The sequence below is a fragment of the Olea europaea genome, chromosome 18, assembly GCF_002742605.1.
Source record: "Olea europaea var. sylvestris chromosome 18, O_europaea_v1, whole genome shotgun sequence".
In the NCBI taxonomy this organism is placed as follows: domain Eukaryota; kingdom Viridiplantae; phylum Streptophyta; class Magnoliopsida; order Lamiales; family Oleaceae; genus Olea; species Olea europaea.
Genome location: NC_036254.1, coordinates 7,727,619 through 7,748,916, shown reverse-complemented (window position 1 = coordinate 7,748,916; position 21,298 = coordinate 7,727,619). Strand labels below are relative to the sequence as shown.

General features: G+C 32.6%; 1 protein-coding gene and 1 long non-coding RNA gene across 4 annotated transcripts; one reads left to right on the top strand and one right to left on the bottom strand.

Annotated features, from left to right (window-relative positions):
• Positions 1-2,481: 2,481 nt before the first annotated feature.
• Positions 2,482-5,534, bottom strand: LOC111367354 (protein UPSTREAM OF FLC-like). Its single transcript, XM_022988174.1, has 3 exons — positions 4,089-5,534; positions 3,914-3,983; positions 2,482-3,134 (listed from the first exon to the last, which is right to left on the bottom strand). The coding sequence occupies exons 1-3, from the start codon at positions 4,222-4,224 to the stop codon at positions 2,639-2,641; spliced, it is 702 nt and encodes a 233-aa protein (XP_022843942.1). The 5' UTR covers positions 4,225-5,534; the 3' UTR covers positions 2,482-2,638.
• A 12,837-nt stretch (positions 5,535-18,371) lies between these two features.
• Positions 18,372-19,723, top strand: LOC111367352. Of its 3 annotated transcripts, none has more exons than XR_002697800.1 (3): positions 18,372-18,705; positions 18,940-19,037; positions 19,147-19,723. It is a non-coding gene; the product is annotated as an uncharacterized LOC111367352 (long non-coding RNA). The 3 variants fall into 3 exon arrangements; XR_002697799.1 differs by having other exon boundaries at positions 18,375-18,705; positions 19,180-19,723; XR_002697798.1 differs by having other exon boundaries at positions 18,373-18,705; positions 18,940-19,723.
• Positions 19,724-21,298: the final 1,575 nt, after the last annotated feature.

Here is a 21,298-nt window from a genome sequence, read left to right as displayed (position 1 = left end):
TACAAATCCATGCAGGGGATGACTTAAATTGTGACTCCATTAGCCATGTATATATGAGGTTTTCATATGGTAAACCCCATTGGTTATTACATTTTTTTAATAATTTCAGTTCTTTCTATGAATTAGAGGACCAAAATATACAAATTTTGTTATGTTCGAATTTTTTTCTTAAGTTTCTATTAGTTATAATATCTTAGTTTAAGTACTCTGAGAAAGTTACAAATTTATTCAGGGTCAGGTTTTGTTGATTCGATGTATATGCCTATGGGCAAGTGAGGGAAGCTTGTATGTTAATTGAACAAACTTTTTAAAACTCAATAATGGCTTCTTGCAGGATTCCCTTATTCTGGGGTCCTCGACCTTTTTGAAAGAGGGATAAGCATGCCCAGTACAGGGAAGAACTCTTCTTGATTTCAGGACTTGAGGAATGATGGATTGTTCTCTAACAGAGGTGAAAAGACGAAGGTTTGGTGCTCATTTCATGCTTACTTTATAAAATGGCAATACTTGCATTGGCCACTTGTGTTTTCGATTAAGATTAGATTCACTTCAAACCGTAAAAGTCCGGTATACTGAATTCCTTTACCCTAGGTAATTGTGTTGTCGTGTTGATGATCATGTGGTTTGGCTACATAACTTGAAGTTCATTGTATCCTCTTGCCATTCCTTGAGTGCTAGAAAAAACAATGCTCTAGGCAAGTTTACACATAACTTGTGTGAGACACCAAAACTTCTCAAAATGTTTGAAAAGAGTCTAGCTTGATTACTTGCAAAGTTTTGAAATAGATTCTCTTATTTCGCTCACCAAAAAAATCTTTTAATGCCGTGCAGTAAAATTACCTGGTGGAAGTGTATAGTTGTGTGTCATGGAAAAGCAGCATTTCAACTTCTGCCGTCCATGAATAAGTTGTATCTCCTAAATTGCACGTGTAAGGGCGAACAACCTAAGAGGAAAGGGTTTTCTCTTCTTGATGATTTTGCTTTGGACATGTATTCATGACTTTTACCCATGGAAACTTTATTTTGTCTCTCTTATAGGGATTTGAGTCCAATGGCTGACATGCAAGAGCATGCCCTTGTGTGGCCCTTGTGTGGATGCAACTCTATGCAGTACGTTTCCCGTGCTGCCTAAATCTGTGCGAGAACCGCCATTTTCTACATCTACCAGACATGGGTTCTGATCTCTTCCTTCCATCAAAGTATTGTTTTGCCGTTATTTGCTTCTTGCCTTCTTTCAATAGAAGTCTATCTGAAAAAGAATGAAATCTGTTATAAACCTCAGCCTGGAAAAAGGCCTGTCTATGCAGCTAGTCATTTTCCATTTATCTTGGCATATGGTCTGGCTGAAATTTTATTCACTCATTCCACTCGGCTTGTGCTCCATTGTTGCTCATCGTCATATGTTTTGTCTCTCAGTGCCACAACAACAGGAAAAATTATATGGTTTTGGGAATTACAGAAAATATGCCACCTGGGTAAAGAGGGTATTGTTTTGTACATGTAATCTTTCTAATTATGATATGAATAATATTATTCATAGTCAGCGATTACAGTATTCATCTTTATGTAGCAGCTTGCTATTTGAGACATTAGTTTTCTGTTGCCTTAAATAATAAGCTAATGTTTCAAATGACAAACTGTCACGTAAGAATCACTACTATAGTCACTGACTATGAATAGCATTATTCTCATGATAATGATACAAGATTGTTTTGTTATTGTACCTTCTCTTCTTGGAGAGTTAAGTGGATCAAATTCTGGTGCCTAGTTATGATGAAGACTGATGAGAACTTAAAATTGTAAAAGAGGGAGGAGGAAGAGGGGGTAGAATTAGGAAAGAATAAGAGAGGGAGAGATGAGATACAACAATTGAGAGGGAGGCATTGTAGTTTATTGATTATCAAAGTGTGGTTACAATGAAAGGTCTTACAAGTCCGCGGGGAATACTTAATCTGTGGTCTTCATCATTTTCCTGGTTAAGAGAACTTGATTCCAGTAAAATGGACTGCAACTTCTTATTGAAGGGGAAGATCATTCTTTTGGATCAAATGTCAATAATGTGCTCTTGATAGCAGCGTACTATGCAATTGTTCAACAAAAAAAATCTATTGCATCCACATGATGAGGTGCACAAGGGACTAGCATGGTAGACTAGTTCTGCAGAAATATATGATTACAACATAAGGAAGTAATTTTGCTATATCGGGGAAAAAAAACCATTCAAAGTTTGGTTACCTATCAAACAAACAAATTAATTTCAAGCAATGATATGTATAGGAAGCCATGTTGAAGAAACACGAAACAAAACATAGTAAATCCTGTTGAAGTATATATGTTCATAGTGGACGTCAAAAGTAAGCAGATAATCGTCATTATTAAGGTCAACAGATGTTCCAGTCAAAGCAATGTGATGGTAACTAGCAGACAACATTCTATCATGAATGCAGAACTTATGAAATTAAACCATTGCCTTGGAGAACATTGAAGCAACACAGGGACCATCAGTAGTGGTAGGAAACTCTTTAAGACAAACTCAATGTTAAAGTCATACATAAGACTAGAAGATAATGATTTTGGTATTAAGTTGAGGACATGCATTTGTAGGAGGCAACTCTATATATTATTTCAAGTATCATTGTTATATGTGTCTACTAATAGTGAAAGATGATCCACAAGTAATCAACTTCATAAAAACTTGAGAAGCCTTCATTTTTCCATTATCAGCACTTTGATATTCTCTGTTTCCATTTTCATAGTTCAAACTGTTTGAGCTGATCGTCTCTACAGTCTTTTTCTCCTCCACTTGTTTCATGTTTGTGCTTCTCCTCCTTCTCCCTGTTGTGTCCTCCGTCTGTGTTGCAGCATCAAACTTCCTACCAAGTTCTCGGCTAGATTCAGATTTATAGATTACCCTGTAATTATAGTTGTCCTGCTCTTGAGGGTTTTCAAATGAGCTCCATGACTGATTTTTCTTCCTTTTTGCAGAAACGGAGATTGAACTCAGGGCTTTTGACTGCAATGTGGAAGAGCTTTGATGAAGCTCGGATCCTTTCAGAATGTAGTCGTTACCATTAGTGGGTTGTAACATGTCGTCTTCAGATAAGTCATGCCATACATATCCATTCTTGTAGCTTCTGCATCATTATATGCTTGTTTTAACCAAAAATTACTTGAGAAAAAGAAAAGTTTGCTAGCTTTTAGATTGTTCTCTTAAACCAAGTGATCTAAAAGCTAGAATTTCTAAAGAGAACAAATTTGATAACTGAAATCGGATCCTCTAAATCACCTTTTCATGTGCAAGTTGTGGTTAGTTTCATCTAAGGCATGATTAGTTGCACAATTTTCATCAAAGCTCCTTAGCATGCAACTCGATTCTTTTTTTTAAGTCAAATTTACATTTCCGTAAATGCTTAGGTGGATGCCCAAATTTACAACCTTTGAACCATGCTAAGATGCATGGAACAATACGTAATTTTCAAAAAAGTAAGATATGATTACCGTGATTTAAAATTCATTAAAACTATGTTATCTTTATTTTGATCTTTTTTTAGTTTTTTCTATAGGTCACGATGAACACTTGTCTGAGAAGTGTATCTAAGCATATATTATATACGTTCGAGGTATCCTAATTCCCATCAACCTTCCTTGGTGGAGCATGAAAAATCACTAAGCTTACGTTGATGTTTTGCTTAAAAAAATAAATAAATAAATAAATAAATAATATATATATATATATAGAGGAAATGGTGTGTGGTCTGACGATCCTAGAGTTTTTGAGGAGTACCGATCATGAAAACACCACCTTAATAAGAATGTGTGTGCAACCAGAGGACTTGTGAGGATGAGAATTTATTTACTATCTCTATATATTTTCGATAGAGAATGAAAACGTAAAGATATTTATTAGTGTTACCGTTTTGAAGACCAGGAATACATGTAAGCCATGTTCTTTCCTCTGAGTAAATACAATCTGCTTATCACATCTGAAATCAATCGAATTTATAGGTAAAAAACGGTTTTCTGTACTCATGCTTGTATATACACGTGCATACATTTATGTTTATATTGATGTAAGTAATTTCATGTACCTCTAAGATAAAGACCATCTGGAGAAGAGAGTGAAACCTCCATGAAATGAGGATGCTCAAGCTGCCCATTTCTACAGAGATAGTAAACTACACAAACTTTTCTACCACTCTTCATCCCCCCTCTCTCTCTCTCCATCCTCTTTGTTCATCTAAAGTTATAAATAACCTTTGAAGATGAATAGTAGTGGGTTCACGAAATGTGTGGATAACAAATGTACAGTGATTATGAATATTTGATGGAAATTGAAGTTTGATTTTAATTGGATAAAGAAAGAAAATTATTAGTAATTTTTTAACAAAATACGAACACAATAGTCTTGGTTCTTAAAGACTGCTGAAAACCAGGAGCTTAGTTGATTTTTCTGGCGTGCACGAGTTAATGAGGCATGTGATGAGCAAGTGTCCTATAGTTTATTGACCTGACATTATTTTAGCATTTGGCATCTTTTGTTTTTATTTTCTTCTACTACTGGAATCACTTTTTGTTTTATAAACGAGTTTATTTTATGGCAAGGAGGATTACTATGGAAGTTGTTTATGTGTGCTTAGAACTTATCAGAACTAAATTTATGTACGAAAAAAAATGTAACGAAATTTATCTCTATAATAAATTGAAAAAATAATAATAATGATGATGATGTAACCTATAAATACAGGCAATATAGATTCAGACACATACTATAAGAGACTAAAATATCTAACTTAAATATAGAAAGGACAAATGAATTCCAGAAAAAAAAAATGAATATTTCGGGTGGAGACTTGATGTTGCCTAAATTTTTAAGTTTGTGAGTAATGGGAAATAGTTTGGATGTTTTGGGATGGATGTGTCATGTTGATGATGCGTCCTATATTTTTTGACGAGTTGAAGTGAATATCTTGTGCCGAGCTGGGTGGGCATGCACCGATGCACGACCAACACAGCCAAGAGTATGGCTACCGGCTGGAGCACGGTTGGGTGGGGTTTTCTAGCTATTCGATTCTTTTTGACACCTCTAAACAAGATGCCAAAATTCAGGGAACAAGATTCAACACTTTGATAAATTTTGTCAATGTCTTCTAGAGTTCCATCTTGAATATTATCATGTAGGACCAAATGCCAACATTTTCCTCACATGGGAAACCTCCAAGGTTCAAAATTCAATGGTCAAAAGCAAATCCCTTGAAACTGCTCTTACAAATACCCAAAATGTAGGTCACTACTATCTCTACCGTGACATACAGGGAATATGGAGGCAGACGTATATTTTATCAACTTATAGTAATGGTACATATAACAAATGTATTAGTGTTGTGAAAAGAGAAGAGAATAAAGAGAAGTCAATAGATTTATGTGTGTTTCATTAATAACCAAAGTCATATATTTATAGGACAGAATTAGGGATAAAACGGTAATAATTTCTAGAGTTATAGGGGTATAATTGTCATTCACTTGTAAATCCTAATAAACTTATATTTTACAACACTCCCCCTTGAATGATACATTACAAAATATCTGTCTTATTAAAATCTTATTTAATAAAAATCCAATGGGACAAAAAAAAAATTAAACGAAGGAAAAAGAGTGGTGGTTTTTTAGTACTAAAAATAAATTTTAGTCTCATTAAAACTTTACTAAGAAAATTCATTGGAAAAAAAACTTGTGCGAAGGAAAAAGAGTACAATTACTTCCCCGGATATTGATCACTAAAGATCGTTGAGTCGACACAATCCAATCTCATGAACTAATTTCTCTAGTGTAGATGTTGGCAATGCTTTTGTGAATAAATTGGTCACATTGTCACTTGAATGAACTTGTTGGATATCGATATCGTCATTCTTTTGAAACTCATGTGTATAAAAGAAATTTGGAGAAATATGTTTCGTCATGTCACCTTTGCTATAGACTCTTCTGAGTTGCGCAATGCAAGCTACATTGTCTTCATACAAAATTGTTAGACTATCTTTTGTTAAAGTTAACATGCATAATGCTTGGATATGATGGGTCGTATTTCTCAATCATATACATCATTGGCCTGCTTCATGGATTGCAATAATTTTAAAATGATTTGAAGATACTGCTGTCAAAGATTGCTTCACGGATCTTCATGATATAGCTATTCCTCCACATGTCAATATATATTCTGTTTGTGATTTAGCTTTATGGAGATTGGATAAATAAACTGCATTTGCATATCCACATGTAAACATATGATGGGTCGTGTTTCTCAACCACATACATTATCGACCTGCTTTATGGATTGCAATAATTTCAAAATGATTTGAAGAATCTTCTATCAAAAATTGCTTCACAGATCTTCATGATATAGCTCTTCCTTCACATGTAAAAATATATCTTGTTTGTGATTTAGCTTTATGTGGGTTCAATGGATAACCTGCATTTGCAAATCCCCACTAAAGCGGATTTCGACTTTTAAGAATAAAATAATTCTAAATCAATAGTATTCTTTAGGTAACGAAAAATATGTTTAACACTATTCCAATATCTGTGAGTTGGAGTAGAGTAATATTTTGCAAGGAGATTTACAGAAAAAGTTATGTCGGGTCGAGTGCAGTTTACAAAATGAGTTAATGCTCTAATTGCACTAAGATATAGTACTTCAGTATCAAGAATCGTTTCTCCATTTTTAAGCGGATGAAATATATCATTTTTTATATCAAGTAATTGAACAATCATAGGTAATGACAATGGATGTGCATTATTCATATAAAAAAATGTTTTAAAACTTTTTCTGTATACGTAGATTGGTGAAAAAATAATTCATCTGTGAAATGATCAATCTGCAATTTGAGATAAAATTTGATTTTTTTTCAAATCCTTCATCTCAAATACATTTTTCAAATAATCAGCAGTTTTATTTAACACTTCGTGACTTCTAATAAAAGTTAAATCATCAATATAAATTGCAACAAGTGCAAATCCTATATTTGTTTTCTTTATACAAACACATGGACAGATATTATCATTATTATAATCCTCTTTCAACAAATATTCGCTAAGGCGATTATACCACATGTGTTCGGATTCTTTTAATCCATATAATGATATTTACAATTTAATTGAGAACATAGTTCTCGGTCATGTATCATTTGAGCTATGTTTCAGGTATATTAAATCTTTCAAATGTAATATTAATAGTCATGTCAGATGAGTTGACTATCACGTATTTTAAATTTCATATATTGTCAAGATAACTTTATATGGACTCGTGATTTCATCTATGACGATATTTGTGAAATTCACTATGTTGAAAGTCGTACATTATACATTACGACTTCATTTTTCTCATTTCTTTTTTTTTTTTTTTTTTTTTTTTAATTTTTTTTTTCCAATTAAGCCCTCGTTTGATTCCCATTATTTAGCCACAAAAATGAAAAATATGTTTCTCTAGTAAATTCAATTTCGGATTGCATCTATTTTATTTGGCTAAACATTAATTCGATCAATATATTTTGACACATTTATTTCGATTCCTCACTATTTATGATATGATGTAGTATATCATATGTAAAAATATTATCGACAACTTTTTTCATTTCTTGTTTGATTCTATTTCTTTTTCTACAGTGACATAACTTATTTAGATATTTCAATTTTCAATATAAGCAGGTACTTGAACCTCTTCTGGGGTTTTATAATTTGTTATGTCTAAATACTCATCAAGAGTATATGCCTCCTTAATGAGATCATCTTTGTTAATTGTTTCATTTTCGTTTGAAGATTTTTGTATTAGAATCAAACACTATCACGCTTCAGGCATGCTATAGATATATCAAATAAAATGCTAACAAATTGTCCCCTAGGATATCAATTCGTATTGGAGTATTAAAAATTGGTGTGTGGGATATTGTTGATCTCTTTTATTAGTGAATGCATCTAAATAAATTATATTTCAAATTTCTGGTTCGAATGATATTTAGCAAGGATTTAGATGATGATGCATTCATACATTATTTTCAACTTCTTAATTCCTCTTCCTGAATGCTGAGAGATTTGTCCAATCAATTTGACAATAATTTTTTCAGCATTATAAAATATCACTCATTTGGGATAAGGGTTCAAATTATACATTTATCTTTACTGTTCTTTACTTTTTGTTTGGATACAATATGGTGAATTAATTGCACTATCAAATAATAAGATGAAGAAATTGAGTTCTGACCATAAGTCAATTATAACTGGGAGAACAATGATATTGGCATGATGTGTAATAGCATTTCCTGAACAAACATGGGAAGTATTTTGTTCTTAATTAAATTAATTTGAGGCATTTAACAAGCAATAGTGTAAATCATATATCGACATCTCAACTAACGCTTATTAAAATGTTGAGAATTATGCCCACTAACAAGACCATGCAATTATTTAGTATTTGTATCAAATTTATTAGATACAAATAACAATTAGATGATCAATGTGGTGGGTGATGGGGCCTCATGTATTACCTTAATTAATTTTCAGAAATATAGGGAATTCAATCCCTGTTTTAGTTAGTAATGTTTAATAATCAAATGTCGATAAAGATAACAAATAATATATAGGAATTCATTCGATTGAATAATCTTCTGGTTTTTCATTGAACATATATCGAAAAATTTGAATTTCGCATCATTATTGATCCAATAATGGTCCAACTAGTCACGCCAAATAATAAAATCAAATTCAAATAGTCAAATTAATCAATGTTCTCACAACATTAATTTTATGTTTTTCTTCAGGGATAAATATGAATTCAAAATTGTACATTATTCGAAACATGTGCTACTTTGAAAGCATGTTGTATTTTTTTTTATAGCTCATTCAAAAGCAATATGTCAATATCTTTCTGGAATATTGAAAATTATAATTCAAACTCTTCATAAGCAATCAAATATTATTATAATAAATTATAAAATAATTTACTCTTCAAGAGTAAAAATATAATTTATATTAGATTGTATGTAATTATACTTTTCGAGATCGAGTAAGATCTCATTAGAATATTAATGAAAATTATAATGTGCTATTTTAAGGTCACATTATATTTTACTATTGACTTTTTAAGAACAATAAATCAATATTCTTATGAAATGTGAAGAATTTTAATGTTGTGCTCTTTAGGAGCAATAAAATATTATTGTTTACAATAATAATTGAGATTTGTTGCATGTACAGAATTTACCTGCCAGAATTTTACCAGAAGACACTTGGCTACAACCTGTCGAATAATGGCAAAAGAAGAAAACATATTGACGAACCAAATGCTGCCATCTGGTGGAATACTATGAAGAGGAATTATTGATAATAATTATGTAAAGATGTACTCTTCTGGAGTAAAAACATAATTTTATGTTAGATCTTATATCATTATACTCTTTAAGAGCAATAAAATTTAATCAGAACGTCAATATCTAAATAGGTATGCAGAATAATGAATATGTAAATAAATAGAGTAATTTAATTTGTGATTTTACATAGAACCGATCAATATTGAAGAATATTAAAATTATAATATCATTTTCTTTTGAAGCAATTAATTTTTTTTTAAAATATTAATAATATTGTGTTTCTCTAAGAACATCAACAAATTTATTTATTTATATTAAACTGTGCTTTCTTTAAGAACACAATGAGATATATAATCTTCGAAAGTTAAATATAATATTCTTCTAAAATATTGATATTAATGATTCATTCTACTTTTGAGCTAAACAACATAATTTATGTTCTACATGAGTAACAATGAAATATTCTTTTGAAATATTTATCTAACGTAAGTTGTGTTTTTTTTAGAACATCAACACCATATTCGTTAAAAATAAATATAATTTAAATTATGCTTCTTCAAGAGCATTGAGTCAATATTCTTCTGAAATATTGAAATTATAATATTAAGCTCTTAATGAGCAAAAATATTAATAATATTGTACTACTTCATGAGCAACAACGAACTATTTATAATAAATAGATATACAATCAATATTCTTCTGAAATATTAATTATAATGTTATGCTACTTTTGAAGCAACATGATAAATTATTAATTTAAAGTTTATAGAAGAATATCTAAAAATATTTAATTATCATATAGTTATGAAAAATTAATTACCAAACTTGTATTAGAAAAAAAAAATCTCCATACATAGAAGTTAACAAAATTGGTTAAATCTTTTACCAACATGCAAAAGATACTAAACATGCACATAAATTTTACATATACAAAAATCAAAGATGGAGTTAATGCGTGGCAGATTCAAAAGACAAAATTAATACGTGAATAATATGTGACAAAATTGATGGTATGTGAATCAAAAGACATGAATTAATGTATACAAATTACGCATACAAACATGAATTAGAATTAATACGCATACCAAAGAAATGTCGAGATGAAAAAACAACATCGTTATGATGTATATGTAACAGAAAACCTTTCTTCCAAATTCCTTCAACAGCCAAATTAATGGTCCAACATTCATGGGGTTTTCAGTTTCAACATTAATAAAATTCTTAATTCTACCATTAAAAGAAGTGGTAACTGAAGCCATAACTTGATGGGAGTTTGGCTATATATATGTTGGTTTTGGTCCCCAAGCTCAACACTCGAAAAACATAATATACACCATCAAATTGTAATGTCTAGAGTTTGAAAGTGTTATTACTTGAAAATGAATAAGCTTTTAGAAATCACCATCAATAGCCGGAGGTAAAATATCTATCCATAAGATTTTTGGTATTTCGATACAATTTATTTTTGCATAATTGTTTAGGATCAACTTTGGGTCTAACATTTGGTATCAGAGCTTGAAATTACTTCTGTCTTGATGTTTCACCAATAATTTGCAACCTATTTTTTCTTCTCTGGTCGATTCCCCTTTTGAAAATGAACTTTGGATTTTTGCATAAAACTACTTTTCGAGCCTCTATGTGGTTATAAACTTGAGTTTTGATGGTGGGAGAGTTGAATGAGAGGGAGGTTTTGAATCGGCCGAAGGTTGAAGATGACAGAAGCCTCTCGTTTTTGCCTTTCTTTCCAGAAACAGGTCATTTATGGGATAAGTTAGGCCAATTGGATCACTTTATTGGGCCTGTTATTTTAATAAAGGAGAAGCCTCTTTGCAATTAATTGTTTGGGCCATGATTATAACCACATAGAAATGCATTTAATCTGTTATCATTTCCTTTGGACCAATATTTGAATTTAAATATTGGGTAACTAGTTTTAAGGCCATTTGAAAAATAATAAACTTTTTTAATTGGGCCTTTTTGGAAAGTAATTGTTTATTGGACCGTTTGAATCATAATTACTCATTTCTTGGGCCAGAATATGTTATAAAGTGTTTACTTATGGAATTAAGTATTTTAGGTCTCCCTACATTCCGTTATTGGGCTGAAATTTGTATATTCAATTGTTTTGGCCATTTAAAAACACAAGTGATTGTGTCATATGGAAATGATATAAAATTGGATATTGGAACATTTTCCAGATTTTTAATTGGGGCAGACCCGTACTTGTACTAGGCCGAATTTTTGGCATATCATTTGTTGGACACATATGGTCTGTAGGGCCAATTAATTCTTGGGCACATGAATTTATTTGTTGGGCCAATTATGCAGTTTAATTCTTAAGTATTTATTTTAATTTTTGCATATGTTAATTATTCATGTTTAGAATAATATACGAAATTTTAGAATGAATTAAATACTCATATTTAGTTCAGATAAGTTGATTGTGTTTAATTTATTTTTATGCAATATGTAACGATTATGAGAATATTTTATGCAATTAGACTTATTTTCATATTAAGTTAATTGTCTAAGTATAAAATGATATTGTCGAGTGATCCGTATAATTTTATTTATTTTAAGGATTAGCCACAACATCTTTAATTAAGTAAAATTATATATTAAGAAGAGGATCACATAAGGATTAACGACATTAAATTGTAATTAATTATACTTCATATAATGAATTTATCTTACGGGAGTTTTGTTATATTTTTATGATTAATTAGAATAAAATATCAAATTATCTCATAATATGCCCACATGAATTGTGAATGAGTACATAATTTGATAGTTTTATTATAAAGTTTACCTTAGGATAGAATATCGAATTGATGTCATATAAATTAAGTGCATATTTTGATAATTCTATTATAAGGAATAATTTGATATAATTGAATTAAAAATTTAGCCCCCATGCAATTTTTATGTCATTATATTCAATTTCAACATGAATTATATTGGTAAAACATGCAATCTATTCGATTAAGCCTCAATTTAACATAAGCAATTTTTTATATTATGTAACTTCACAACCTGCTCATTTCTCTGATATTCATTGTGATATTCCCGAATTAAAGGTTGACAACTATAAAGTATGGAAGGAGAGAATTCTTCTCCATTTAGGGTGTATGGATATTGATTATGCTATTAGGAAAGACGAACCATCTAAAATTACTGATGCCAGCACTGCAGACGACATTGCGCTTTATGAAAAATGGGAGCGATCTAATCGCCTCAGTGTGATGTTCATAAAAACTAAAATTTCTGCTGGTATACGTGGTTCTGTCGATCAGCATGACAAGGTCCAAGACTTGATAAAGGCTATTGACGATCAATTCGTCACTTTAGATAAAGCATTGGCAAGCACCCTTATAATGAAGTTTTCATCCTTAAAGCTCACAAGTGTGAAAGGTGTGCACTAGCACATCATGCAAATGAGAGACATTTCGGCTCAACTTAAGAAGCTGGAGGTTGAGATGTCTGAATCCTTCCTTGTGTATTACATCTTGAATAGTCTCCTACAAGAGTTTGGACCTTTCAAAATCTCATACAACACACATAAGGATAAATAGTCAATTAATGAATTATTGACTATGTGTGTTTAAGAAGAAGGAAGACTACTAATGGAACAAGATAAAAGTGCAATTTTGACTACAACTCATAGGAAGGAAAAATCTCAAGCCAATCAGAAAGGGAAAGGTAAAATCCCACCCTACGTTGATATTAAGAAAGAGGCCAAGTGTTACTTCTATAAAAATAAGGGACACATGAAGAAAGATTGTGCCAAATTCAAAAAATGGCTTGAGGATAAAGGTAATCCAACCTCATTTGTTTGTTATGAATCTAATATGGTTAATGTAAATGTTAAAACCTGGTGGATTTACTCTGGATCCACAATCAATGTTGCAAACTCCTTGCAGGGTATACAAAACCTAAGGAAGCCAGTGGAAAGTTAGCAGAATATCTTATCCGGAAACAAGATGGGCTCACATGTAAAGACTATAGGAACATGCATTTTAACTTATGTAGTGGCTTTATTTTGAAATTAGAAAGGACCTTTTATGTTCCAAGTTTTTTCACGAAACTTGATTTCTATTTTCAGACTTGTACCCTTGGGATATTCCTTTAATTTTTCAAACATGTCATTCAGTTTATTACATAATTCTGATTGTGTTGGGAATGGTACTTTCTCTGATGGTCTTTATCATATTAATTTACAAAACGATATCACTAATAGTTCAATGCGCGTTCATACTAGCACTAAACGATGTAATATTAATGAAGACTCCTCTATGTTGTGGCATTGGAGATTAGGACATATCTCTATAGATAGAATCAAAAGATTAGTGAAGACTATAGGAACATGCATTTTAACTTATGTAGTGGCTTTATTTTGAAATTAGAAAGGACCTTTTATGTTCCAAGTTTTTTCGCGAAACTTGATTTCTATTTCCAGACTTGTACCCTTGGGATATTCCTTTAATTTTTCAAACATGTCATTCAGTTTATTATATAATTCTGATTGTGTTGGGAATGGTACTTTGTCTGATGGTCTTTATCATATTAATTTACAAAACGATATCACTAATAGTTCAATGCGCGTTCATACTAGCGCTAAACGATGTAATATTAATGAAGACTCCTCTATGTTGTGGCATTGGAGATTAGGACATATCTCTATAGATAGAATTAAAAGATTAGTGAATGATGGTATACTTAGTACTCTAGATTTCACTGATTTTAACACATGTGTGGACTGCATTAAGGGGAAGCAGACCAACAACTCCAAAAAGGGTGCCAACAGGAGTTCGGACATATTAAAAATCATACATACTGATATATAGTCCAGACATGGACTAACATGGTCAGAAATATTTCACCATCTTTATTAATGATTATTCACGATATATGTATCTCTACTTACTTCATAATAAGAACAAAGCATTGGATGCTTTTAAAACCTTTAAGGCTGAAGTGGAGAAACAATATGATAAGCAGATTAAGATCGTAAGATCAGATAGAGATGGAGAATATTATGGTAAATACACAGAGGATGGACAAGCACCTAGTTCGTTCGCTAAATTTCTTCAAGAGCATAGGATAGTTGCCCAATACACCATGCCTAGTTCACCAGACCAGAATAGTGTAGCAGAAAAAAGAAACAGGACATTATTGGACATGGTGCGGAGCATGCTTAGTAGCTCCAATCTTCCTAAATCCTTGTGGACTAAAGCACTTAAGACGACAGTGCATATATTAAATCGAGTTCCAACAAAGGCTGTCCCAAAGACACCATTTGAATTATTGAAAGGTTGGAAACCAAGTTTACGACATATTCGCGTTTGGGGATGTCCGTCTGAAGTGAAGATCTATAATCCACAAAAGAAGAAGTTAGACTCGAGGACCATTAGTGGGTATTTCATTGGATATGCCGAAAAGTTTAAAGGATACATATTTTACTATCCATCTCACAGCACTAGGATTGTGGAATCAAGAAATGCTAAGTTTCTTGAGAATGACTTGATTAGTGGGAGCGATCAAATCAAGAACATAGTTCCTGAGGATGATCATTTGGAATCTCAGCCTCCCACCTCAAATGACAGATTGATTATAGATCACAGCACCCCTCAAGTACAAACAAGTGTTGAACAACCAATCATTGAAATTCCACAAACTACTGATAATGTTTAAGTAGATCAGGTAATTCAGGAATTACCAGAACCTCCTAAACAAATAGTTGAACAACAAGCTTCTCAGGAAGATAATGGTACAACGTTAAGAAGATCTACTATAACCAAAAGGTCAGCAATTCCTAGCGATTATGAAGTGTATCTACAAGAACCTGACCACAATATTGGAGTCAAAAATGATCCCGAATCATTTTCACAGGTCATAAGTTGTAAAGAGTCAGAATTATGGTACAATGCCATAAAGAAAGAAATGAGTTCTATGAAGAGCAATGGAGTCTGGGATCTTGTTGAGTTGCCTAGTGGTGCCAAAGCCATTGGCTGTAAATGGGTCTTTAAGAGTAAGAAATATTCATTAGGCAATATCAAGAGATACAAGGCGAGACTTGTTGCTATGGAACTTACTCAAAATGAGGGAATCGATTACATGGAGACCTTTTCTCCGGTATCTAAGAAAGATTCTCTACGTATTATTTTGGCATTAGTAGCCCAATTTGATCTTGAATTACAACAAATGGATGTGAAAATAGCATTTCTCAATGGAGATTTAGAGGAGGGGGTTTATATGAAATAACCTAAAGGATTTCCCTCTAATGATGGTAAGCACTTGGTCTGTAAGCTTAAAAAGTCTATATACGGTCTAAAACAAGCATTCCGTCAATGGTATGGAATAATTTCTTCATTTGGATTTGTTGAAAACCCCATGGATCAATGTATATACAAGAAGGTTAGTGAGAGTAAAATATGTTTCCTTGTTTTATACATTGACGATATTTTACCTACAACCAATGATAAGGGTTTGTTGCATGAGGTGAAACAATTCCTCTCTAAACATTTTGATATGAAGGATATGGGTGAGACATCTTATGTCATTGGAATTAAGATTCATAGAGACAGATTACGAGGTATTTTGGGTCTGTCTCAGGAAACTTATATCAACAAAGTTTTAGAGAGATTTCGGATGAAAAATTGTTTACCAAGTATAGCTCCCATTGTAAAAGGTGATAGGTTCAATTTGAACCAATGCCCGAAAAATGATCTAGAAATGGAACAAATGAAGAACATTTCATATGCTTCTGCTGTCCGAAGCCTGATGTATGTTCAAGTCTGCACAAGATCTAACATTGCATTTGCTATAAGAATGTTAGGACGATATCAAAGTAATCCAAGTATGGACTAATGGAAAGCAGCAAAGAAAATAATGTGGTACCTTCAAGGAGCCAAAAATTACGTACTTATGTATAAACGGACGGATAATCTAGAAGTGATTGGATACTCAGATTCAGACTTTGTCGGCTATATTGATTCACGAAAATCAACATCAGGATACATCTTTATGATGACTGGTGGAACTATATCATGGAGGAGTGCCAAGCAAACCTTAATTGCTACTTCCACTATGGAAGCCGAGTTCATTTCTTGTTTTGAGGTTACATCGCATGGTGTATGGATCAAGAGTTTCATATCTGGGCTTAGAATTATGGATTCCATTTCTAGGCCATTGAGAATTTACTACGACAATTTGGCTGCTATCTTTATGGCTAAGAATAACAAAAGTGGTAGTTGAAGTAAACATATCGACATTAAGTATCTAGCTATAAGGGAACGTATTAAAGAAAAGAAAGTGGTCATTGAGCACGTATGCACTGAATTGATGATCGCTGATCCTTTGACTAAAGGCATGCTACCGTTAAAATTCAAGGATCATGTGGAGAAAATGGGACTTGATTCCACTATGTAATTGTATATACAAAAATTTTGTACGAAACTCTTATATGCTGTGATATTTTCTCATATTCATGGGCGCTTTAATTTATTTGAGAAAATATGTAGGACCAAGAATAAGACATATGATCTTTTCATTAAGTATTGTTACCGTATAAAAAAATAATTCTTGAGAAACTAAATACAACGTAATACATGGAAGATTATACTCGTTATTAGAGGACTCATCGTCATGATTCATGTGTTTGTTTCTTAAGAAGGACAATCAATGGATTAAGTTGAGATATTAAGATGAATGTATGGACCAAGTGGGAGAATGTAACAGAAAACCTTTCTTCTTCCAAATTCCTTCAACAGCCAAATTAATGGTCCAACATTCATGGGGTTTTCAATTTTTTCAACATGAATAAAATTCTTAATTCTACCATTGAAAGAAGTGGTAACTGAAGTCATAACTTGATGGGATTTGGCTATATATACGTTGGTTTTGGTCCCCAAGCTCAAGACTCGAAAAACTCAATATACACCATCAAATTGCAGTGTCTAGAGTTTGGAAGTGCCATTACCTGAAACGGAAGAAGCTTTTAGAAATCACCATCAATGGCCGGAGGTAAAATATCGATCCATAAGATTTTTGGTATTTCAATACAATTTATTTCCGCATAACTGTTTAGGATCGACCTTGGGTCTAACAGTATATGTACATCGAAAGAATTCACATGGCACCAAATTAGTTTTGGTACTGACAGATGATTTTACTTATAAAAATTATCACTTTCTAACTAATTCACTTTGCTTTTGAGAAAATCGTATCAATAACATGTGAAAAGAGAAGAAAAGAGAAGAGAAAAGAGAAGAGTCAATAAATTTGTGTACATTTCATTAATAACCAAAGCCCTGTATTTATAAGACAGAATCAGGGATACAACAATAATAATCAATAGAGCTGCAGGGGTATAATTGTCATTCACCTGTAAACCCTAATAAAATTACCTTTTACAACAATTACACCACTTCTTAATGTAGTTCAAGCATTTTTCGTACTAAGTTGACAATTAAGAGGAATATATGGTATTTGCATGTTGGATTTCTTGAAATTATATAGGTTGATTTGACTGTTAATATGAATCTCTAATTTCTTCTATTTGCTTGTTTGGAGCGCCATTTAAGGTGTGAACGAAAAAGTTAAATTTTATGCATTCTTTATGTATAGTTATATTGAGTAGCGTATATTCTCGTAAGCCTAGACCAAACACTGATTTGTTACCAACGGTAACAAGGTTTAAGGGAAAAATTGGGCAGAACTTTCTAACCTTCGAGAGGAGATTCTAGTAGTCAACGTCACAAAAAATGTCGATGTAGACGTTAAAAAGATAATGGGATATAAAGTTAGAAGGTAAAAGCAAATGTCTTTTAGTGATTTAAATATATGGGGGTTTCAAAACCTTAATTTTCATGGTAACTGACCCAAACCATGCCATCTAAAATGTTGAAAAGTTTGATCCTAATTTTCACACCAATAATGCTACATGTACGAAGTAGCTTGACAAAGGAAGGTTACAAAGTGACGTGTACAATTCAGATTTAAGAGCACTGGACGGCTTAGATTTTGGCAATTATCTTATTGACCCATTTAGAAATTCAAACAACATTTCCTCCCATTTGCGATCGATTTTCACATTTCTTGTTTCATCGACGAATCCGGCCTCTAGTCCATCTTCTCCATCTCCGAAATCGGGTACGGTGTGAATTTTTGGTTGGAGCTCCCGATGTCGTCCCACTCCAAATCAAAAGTGGAAAGATAAAATAAAAATACCCACCAGAGCTATACATACAGCCTCCTGTATGTATATTAGTTTTGAGAGAGAGAGAGAGATCTAAGCTCGACAGCTTCAACTTTTTCTCTCCAGATCAGCTCAATTTTGTAGTTTTTATGGGTAATTTTTTTAATTTTCTGTTCCTTTTTTAAATAACCAGGTGAGAAGGGTTCTAAATGTTGGGGGAATATGGGTTATTTTCGAATGGTGGGTAATGGTGGAATGGATTCAGTTTGCATCTTCTTTAGTTAGTTTGCATCCTCAGTAATTTTCTCCCAATTGTATTACCCCATTTAGGGACAAATTCTTCTGTCCGAATGTTTTCATTATTCTTCTTGTTATTTTCATTTGCAGACAACCCCTTTGGCGACCCGAACGTTATTGGTGACTCTTACTGCACTCTCTTTGTAGGTCGTCTCTCTCCCCTCACAACTGAAGACACTCTCTGCGAGGTACCCTTTTTTTTAGATTTGTTAATTTATCCAATTGAATTGAAGTTGTTGGTTCTTTAAAGTTTTTTGATCATTTTGTTTCTCTTTGAATGTGTATGGTTCAATTTAGGATCAATTTATTACTTTTGTTTGTTTTCTCAAGTTATGAGCAAATATGGAAGGGTCAAGAACTTGTGGCCGGTCAGACATATAGGTGATTTCCCTTTATGTTTTCCTTGAGTGTTTTTAACTGAATAGACCCACAAGTTGTTTGGTTGATTTCCTTAGAGGGAATCCCCTACTTTAATATGTTTTAAGGCTTGAGATGAATGTTGCCTAGTACTAACATATATTTCTTCCCTACTAATTAGTGGAACTCTTTAGATATCGTCTATCTTAATATACAGATATATGAGATGAACGAGACGTCCAGATTTCAGTGAATGTGACATTTCACAAGGAGAAAGGATGTGCGGAGGAGTTTGGGAAAGGAAAGGACCCAACACAGCATATTTAGTAGTTAGTTGTCGAACGAGTTGTAATTGTGTTGTGTTCGTTTTGTATTTGCTATCAAGAAATGGTGTTTTGAGAGCAACTAAGTATTTGACAGATGTTTACCAGAACAGCTCTGCACCATTTTTATAACTGTTGTATGTGTTTTATTTTTATTCCTTGAAGCCTAAAGAATTTACTCCTTTGCGTTTCAAGTAACAACTCTATTTCGGCATTACATAATAGCATTTTAACGTGTTAGACCAGTCAGCAACATATGTGTGCAAAACAAGACCACTAGTTTTGGTATATTTTAAATGAGATGCTAACTTTCTATGAGCATGCAGTAAGTTAGCTTGATCTCAGTAAAACTCAGTAAAACAATATGCATTCATGATAGCTCTCATTCATGAGTGAAATTTATGCGTTTATGCTGAACCTAAACAAATGAACTAAAACTTGATGTTTTAACAAAAAAAGTACCACAACAGGAGAGAGACTACAATTGCAATGCACCACATAGTTCGAACTAAGCTACCACATTTGGAACCATTTGCTCTTCATCAATTAAACAAAACAAGATTTAATTATATTCACATATCTCACATAGCCCAACTAACAACTACAACCAAGAATTTTGCAATTCCAGCATGGTTCCTAATTGCACCAACAGTCCTGATATCGCATTCCAGCACTACTAATATCGCAATATTGATATCCCTTCCAGCACTACTGATATCGCATTGCAGCACCAACCTCAGGGACAGTCAAACCATCTCTCACTACCATCTCATCTTCCACGACATTCATATTGTCCTCCACATTCTCATTTTCGGAATCAACGGACAAAACCTCTTCCATATTTGGTTGACCCTGCAAAACATTAACACTCAACCAATATTTACGTGTTCAAAATGCCCAACTTTGAGTGGTTTATTTAGGTACATAAATAACAGGTCAACAATATTGGAATGTCATCTAAGTACTGGCTATTCCCAACACAGCATTACAACATATTTTGTATCTAACACTGAGAATCCCATTTGGCAACAAATTTATAATACAAAACCACGAAAGTTTCCGGTATATAATCCCTTCAACAAATCAATGCAATGAATTCTTGAATATTAACAACTACACTATTGTTTTTTCCTAAATGAATCGATATTTTTTCCTTTGGCTAATGTATATTTTATTTTATTTTATTTTTTGCTGCAGATACCCAGCTAACATTACTCTCCTAAGTGGATATCATGAAAGCAGGAAATTCACTCGGTTAAATGGAATCAGTATATAAGCTCAAAGAGGAAATGCAAGTGCACATGAGGGTAAATGTTTCAGCTATTTTTTGAATCATTTGGAAAAAAAAAATAAGAAAAAGCAAAATTTTTGAAGGAAAGGAGCAAGTAGTAGCTGACTTATGACCGACTGACCGAGGGAAAAACTTTTAGCATTTTTTTCAAGTTTTTAGGGATGAGGAGTCTTAAGTATTTTCCTTTCTCCTCAATTTGATTCTTGATTTCCTCTTTCCCCTTTTGGTTGGCAGACTCAAATGGACGAACTGATTTTCTAGTACACAATGGAAAACATTGCATTATCACTTCATCACAGACAGATTCGGTCATAATCCATAAATTCATACCCGATTTGTTGCCTGGCCACCACCTTCCTGTTGGATTCTCAGACCAATTTCAAGCTAAGCTCAACTATACCTTCCTGCAGTGTCAAAACCCCTAATTTCGCTCCAACTCGCTATTAATGTATTAAGTAGATTAGGTTAAGGGTAGTTT

Bases quoted from the DNA above. Each gene is read 5' to 3' on its own strand.
- LOC111367354 (XM_022988174.1), bottom strand. From the start codon at position 4,224: ATGGAGAGAGAGAGAGGGGGGATGAAGAGTGGTAGAAAAGTTTGTGTA. The intron at 3,984-4,088 runs GTACATGAAATT...GATTGATTTCAG, and splicing joins AGATGGTCTTTATCTTAGAG to ATGTGATAAGCAGATTGTAT. The intron at 3,135-3,913 runs GTAACACTAATA...ATAATGATGCAG, and splicing joins TATTCCTGGTCTTCAAAACG to AAGCTACAAGAATGGATATG.